The 6416-nt window shown below is 35.5% G+C and overlaps 1 protein-coding gene across 7 annotated transcripts; it reads left to right on the top strand.

Annotated features, from left to right (window-relative positions):
* Positions 1 to 231: 231 nt before the first annotated feature.
* LOC132269482 (origin of replication complex subunit 6-like) lies at positions 232 to 3784 on the top strand. 7 transcript variants are annotated; one of them, XR_009469515.1, is made up of 7 exons: positions 246 to 508; positions 685 to 800; positions 1256 to 1315; positions 1421 to 1483; positions 1582 to 1740; positions 1828 to 1898; positions 3399 to 3784. XR_009469515.1 is itself a non-coding variant. In XM_059770679.1 (5 exons), the coding sequence occupies exons 2-5, from the start codon at positions 1283 to 1285 to the stop codon at positions 1834 to 1836; spliced, it is 264 nt and encodes an 87-aa protein (XP_059626662.1). In that variant the 5' UTR covers positions 903 to 949; positions 1256 to 1282; the 3' UTR covers positions 1837 to 2373. The 7 variants fall into 7 exon arrangements, 1 of the variants encoding a protein (XP_059626662.1); XR_009469514.1 differs by lacking the exon at positions 3399 to 3784 and adding an exon at positions 2027 to 2373 and having other exon boundaries at positions 247 to 508; XR_009469516.1 differs by lacking the exon at positions 3399 to 3784 and having other exon boundaries at positions 245 to 499; positions 1828 to 2373.
* The last annotated feature ends 2632 nt before the right edge of the window (positions 3785 to 6416 follow it).

Genomic DNA, 6416 nt, shown 5'->3' with positions numbered 1-6416 from the left:
GTCACCAGCTGTATCATACTTTTGAGGCTACCATTTTCTCCATGTTGTTTTTGTTTCCATATATTTGCCACACTTTGTTACTAACTTGAATATTTGTAGATGAAAATATCAATCTTCTGAATTTCCATGGTCTACCAGTCCCACTTATATGGTCTACATTATTTTAGAAGTGGTGGTCAAATTTTATGTATTTTGTGCTACTTTTATTTTGTATGGTCTACATTATTTTATCATGAAAATTATTAATTTAAAGCTTCTAACTTATTGCTTTTCCTTTGTTGGTTGGCAGTTCTGTTTCAGATTATCAGGACAGCCACTGGTGGTGGGGCGTTGGCCCGAGGAAATGGGGTAGGAAGTTTTGTCGATAATGTGTCATCAACTAATGGCCAAGCTCTCAGCAATATCATTCTCTTCTTTGGAGCTCAGATTTCTGTTTGGTTACCTTCCCAGTAGCCAGTAAGTCTAATAGAGAGTTCATTCCGGTCTCAATGATGGCAAGGTTGGTGAGGTATGTTCTAATTTGCTCTAATACTTCAAATTTTCCCTTAAAGTTATTTCTCATATGCCATCAACTAATAGGCTTTTACTGGAAGTCAATTACCTATTATGATCCTTCATTGTTGTGTGTGGTTTGGTAATGTTTGGTTGAATTGTTTTCTTTTTTCTCTTCTTTTTCCCTTAAAGCTTGTCTATGTTTTGAATGGGGCATGTGGTGGAGCATGGACAGGCTTCTCATTGGAGGCCTTTCAAAATCTGTGGGGGTTTGTTAGGTTATCTCTCGCATCAGCTGTCATGCTCTGGTGAGTTTCTTGTGGATGTCAATTGTAGCCCATTATTTTAAATTTTAAATTTGAATCAAACACTATAGCACACCTCATCCGTCATTCTCTGGAAAAAAAACTTCTCCGTAATTTCATTGTCTTATTTGAAAGTAGGATATGAATAACGTGTGAGTCTACCACATTCCTCTTTCAGTGACTCCTTTTTTTACTTAAAAGTATATTACAAATTGCGCAAGAGTTCACTTTGTCATTGTTGCTTGATAAAGTTAAAAAATTAAGTTTTGAAAATTTTAAGTGCTGTATTTTTTAAGTGGTAGTTAAAAGTTGAGTCTTTTTTTGGATTTCAAATTTTCTACTACCATTACAAGTTTTCTGCTGCTTAGATATGTGGTATTTTGCGATTCCAGTTCTCTTGGCTGGATATTTAATGAATGAAGAGGATACTTAAAATGAGGCTTGGCGGTGTTTTGTAGGAATCAGCTTGTTATGAGAGAATTGGCATGGCGTTCTACTTGTGTGCAAAAAGACCCAAGGTTAGCTAATACTCTCTGCTTCTCTGGTTTAGTATGTGTCTGTGGAGGAAAGAACACTTGAAAGACCTTTCAGTATTTTTTGCTTATTTGTTTCTTAATACACAGCTCAAGGTAGACAAAATTAAGTTAATCGAACTCTGTGGCACATCAGAATCTGGATTTTCCAGTGTAAGAAGCACCCTAAGTTTCATATTTGTCATCTATTGTTCTGCACTATATTTTTCTTGGCTCTCTTATCATGTTTTATTGTCAAATTTGATCTGCAGGTCTCTACATCCATGAAGGACCTGTGTCGTGATGTTTTTGGAATATCAAAGGAAACGAAAGATCCAAGAGATGTGAAAGGGAACCGTGGCATGACTTGCTTTGGTTTTTTTAAGCTTACAACCTTCAAATGCATATTCCAGTGCTCTTCATGTGATTTAGTAATGATTATTACCTCTTTATAGTGTTTTTGGAAACTTAGACCTCATTTTCATCAATTCCTTCTGAAACTTGGCACCTGTACACAGAATTGCTAGATGCATTGCCTGAGAGAAGAACATTTGAGGATGATGGTTATTTGTCTGATGATGCAAAAGAGGTACTTCACAACAACATCATCTTTAATCTTGATTCTTATGATTTATTTGCTAAAGCACTTTTTTCAATTTTTTTTTTTTTTCTTTTGGCCATTTACTTTATAAAGCGTGTTCTTTTTGGTGTTAGTAGATGGTATCAGTACTAATCTTACTTAAGATATACCTCTCTGCCGGGAAAGTAAAGTACCAGGTGCACACGCCTGAGTTCCTGAGTAAGCTGCTAGTGTAGTTTGGATTGAGCCAACCTCCTCCCGAGGATGCTTAGGTGACTGTATTTTGATTGAGATTTGAGTTTCAGTATTGATGTCTTTTAATGAAATCCTTATCTCTTAAATACTTGCTTTATGTTGAAATATATGTCTTGTTAATGTAATGGATCTCAGTTTTATAAGCTTCGTGAAGTTTGATGAGTATATCTAACTCAGGAATTGCAGTGGAAACTTCTTTCCCGGAAGTTCTCCTTTTCATTTTTCAGCATTATTTGGTTATTTTAATTTGTGATTGCAATACATTCATGTGGCGAAGCAAAAATACTACTCTTTCAACATCTTTTGTAAAATTGAAATCTTGTACAACCGATTGTCATGAACCTGTGTGGCCCCTTTGACGGCTCCTATGTGGATGGGAATGACAAGGGAGAAACCCGGTAGTGGAGGATAGATTATTTTGGGGTTCCACTCGGTTTATTTTGAGCTTTTCACCCGGTTTATTTTGAGCTTTCTACATTGACGATGAATTAGCATGTGTAACTTTACAGGGATGAATGAAGGATATCAGAAGAATGCTTAAAACATTTACCCCCCTAAAGCAGTTTAATAGTTATGATTTTTCATACGAGTAACATGCATATGCGTTTAGGATCTGTGTATTCATGAATGGATTGTAGTACCGATATACTCGGTTTAAACTCTGCAGACTGCTGCTTTTTTCCTTCTCCTAGCTACTTTGAATCTATTATTTTTTGACTCACCTTGTGTTATGAAATAAAAAATGATCGAATAGAAGTTTACGAGAACAAGAGAAAATTAATAACAAGAAAAATAAAATAGGCACACACACAAATGAGACAAGGATTTACGTGGTTCGGTTATGTCTACGTCGACGGGGAGAAGACAGAACAATATTTCATTATGGAAATAAAGAGATACAAAGCAAAGTAATTCACACCCAAAATTCAGTTACACCTAAAATCTCTCTCACTAATTGATATTACAAACTCACTCAACTCAGATGATTTTGGATGCTTCAAACTATGGAGGGCAAGGGCTATTTATAGTCAAAATGGGACACCAAAATGAGGCTACTTGGTGACCACTCAAAAGACTTGCTGGGCACACATTCTTGGAGGCCAAGAATCTTGATGACATCATGGGTGATACAAGCCTCAAATTAAGCCATATGTTCAACACTTTGTGTCTGGGATTATGTAATTCAATTGTTGTCAATGCATGGTATTGTGCTGATCTGATGGTTGATTCTTATTTCTCATTTGCTTTATCCAGTTCCTAGCAAGGGGACTAAGCAAACTCGACTCAACTTTGCAAAAGAGGCTCCTGAAACCCAAGAAGTGGGTGCTGTGTGAGGGGCATTGTTCTTCTTCTGCCATCGAGTTTTTGTTTGTTTTGGTGCAAGTGCTCACAAGGAGAAGAGAGATTATGGAAATACACCGGTTTTTCTATACTTCTGAAAAAACACAACTTTTTTAGGGTTGATTAATTTGTTCTAATGGTGTTTTTATCAAATTCTATGTTTTGCGCAAATTATGGTGGTGCCTTGATTTTCAAAATTTGAGCCCTGCGTTGAACAACATTGTACAGAATGCAAATTACTGTCCATACATTACATTATATTCATTTAAATATATGGTTATAGCCTTTAAAAATAAGTGTAATTGGATCGGGTTTATTTAGTTAGTAAATTTGGTTGATGAATGAATTGATGTTGATTATAAAAATTTGAATTTTTTTAAAAAAATTCATTCATTTAAATATATTGTCATAACCTTTAAAAATAAGTTTGCAGCATTTATATTTGTTGCCATATGTTTTCTTATATATGACAGCAGATACAATTGCTGTTATGCCTATCGCAACAAAGGTTATAACAACAAATACAAATGCTGACATAAATGTTGCCCAGTAGTTCTGGCAACATTTTTTTTTTAACTTTTGACAGCAAATAAAAGTGCTGGTAGAGAGGATAAATGTTGTAGTGTCGATACAGCTTTTATTCGCTTGTCGACGGTCCCTTGTTGTACACACACTTGTTTGCTGTTACAGAATGCTTAACCCTGCTCTTCTCCTTCTCATGGCCAGCGTCATCCTTGAGCTTTTCGATCATAGTTTGGAGAGTATTAGGATCTGGCATAAAAGATGATGATGACAATGGCAGGTAGGAAGGGGGAAGTACTGAATGTGGGGATGATGGACTCCCCTTGCAGTAAGGCTCCCCAAACATCTCAGAAACACGATTGCCCTAGCTCATAGGATATTCCGGATTCAGACTTTGTCCGTTGGAATGGCAACCCCGTGAACTTTGGTTTTTGAGATGCTTGGTGCTTCAAGATTTCGTCAAGGCTAGAGAATCTGTAAGTTTCCATAGTTATTTGGTTCTCAAGTAGCTAGTATAACAAGGACCACAGAGAACAGATGGTGAATGAATGTAGACGTACTAGGAGGGAGGGAGAGTTTAAGCTGCCATTCTCAAGATATAACCAGGATCTACAAGAGGAAAGAAGGCGAATGAGTTTGGTGTTACGGGCTATGTGCATGGTGTGTGTATATATGGGGAGAGAGAGAGATGATTGGTTAATTCAAGTCTTCGGAGAATTATACAGCTAAGAAGATGGAAAACTAGCATGCATTTTGGCCTTATTACTGCGGCTCACACTAAAAGCTTTCAGAGACTGCTACATTAGTTATCAAAACCACTATATCTCACTTATATAATCATATCTATGGATGTGTATGTCACGTGTGTGTGCGTGTGTGTGTATATAATATTATGTATATTATATAACAACTATATCACACTTTTTTTATATATATGATATGTACAAAATCATTATCTCACATTAATTTTAGTAGCTAGCTCACATTAATTTTAGTAGCTAGCTTTTACGTAAATATAGACAAGGTAGTTTAATCAATAAGCTAAATGTTCATAATTGTACTTCTATATATTATTGTTTATTGAAATATTGCCAACTATGATGCTTTCTGTATTTGTTTAAATACTATTAAAGAGCAGAATTGCATTTCTATGATTATTTGTGGCAGTTTGTGAGAAGAGTCGGGATTCTTTGCAGAATTGTTGTGGGCTGCAGTTTGGAAACGGTCCGGGTACTATATTAGTAGAAGATCCGAATATCTAAAAAAAAATATATTAAACTTTTCGAATCTTTGTAAATAGATTTGCTGGACAATTGCACCCAAATCTGTTCAATTAGTTGAATTTTAACCATTGGATTGAGCATTTATTCTAAGAGTGGCAAAATAGGTTAGAAATCATCAACCCATCCATATCCACCCGTTTTTTAATGGTTATAGGTGAACCATATTTAATTTAAAGGTTAAGATGAGTTAGGTAATTTTTAACCACTTAATTTCCCATACGTCACCCATCACATAATAAACACATAACACACATCTATTCTATATTACACTCAACTCATTTCTTTCTCTCTCTCTCTCAAATTCTCTCACTCATAATCATCTATCTAAACGAGTCTCTCATCAAATAGTCACGAGACTCTCCATTTGAAAAAGATAACAAGAGTTCACGTGACGGGGTATTGAACCCCTCCACGTGAACAGCCAGTGTAAGAGAGAGACGAGAGTCGAACCCCTCCATCCAAGGAGTTGCACAGGAATCGACGGAGCAACTGGTTATACCTTAGCTGCTGAGGATTCTAACATAATTCGACCACCTAGGGAAATAATTGGACGTGATTGTATGCTTTTGATGTGTTTGTATTTGTAAAATTATTACAATAAAAGATTTCTAGGGAAATTTATTGCTATTGTGTTGGTGAAAACAATTATAAATTACTTTTGGAAAGTAATAGCATTTGTAGTTTATTTGTTTTTATTACCTTGTGTTTCTATATGCTAACCTGGATTAATTTTTTTATTTTCATTATAACAAGGCATAGTGGATATTCTTAATATTGAAACACGGCTACCCGGAGCTGTGATTTGTCTATATAAACATGGCATACAGAAGACAGCCATAATTTTATTAATTTAAATACACTGAAGCAGGGGTTAGTGGATTCCCAGCCCATTTTAAAAAATTAAAAATAAAAAATTTAAAAATAAAAAATAATTAATGAATCTACGGATCATAACAGGTTGACCCGCCCATTTTTAACCCGTTTATTTTCAACCCGTTCTGAACGGGATTGAATATGGATCTTGACCCATATTGACTAGTTCATTTTTAACCCAATTCAAACCCTATCTAACATGTTGTAACTGTTAGGTAAGGCTGCATACCCACCCATTTATACCCAATCTCTT

Source organism: Cornus florida, unplaced genomic scaffold, assembly GCF_030987335.1.
Source record: "Cornus florida cultivar Cherokee Brave unplaced genomic scaffold, ASM3098733v1 CherokeeBrave_3.0.0_Hap2_Chr08, whole genome shotgun sequence".
Taxonomy (NCBI): Eukaryota; Viridiplantae; Streptophyta; class Magnoliopsida; order Cornales; family Cornaceae; genus Cornus; species Cornus florida.
Note: the sequence above shows the minus strand (reverse complement) of the source record. Positions and strands in the feature narration are given on the sequence as shown.

Coding starts and splice junctions, on each gene's coding strand:
- LOC132269482 (XM_059770679.1), top strand. CDS start 1,283: ATGGCGTTCTACTTGTGTGCAAAAAGACCCAAG. Junction 1,316..1,420: donor TGTGTGCAAAAAGACCCAAG/GTTAGCTAATAC, acceptor CTTAATACACAG/CTCAAGGTAGACAAAATTAA. Junction 1,484..1,581: donor CAGAATCTGGATTTTCCAGT/GTAAGAAGCACC, acceptor TTTGATCTGCAG/GTCTCTACATCCATGAAGGA.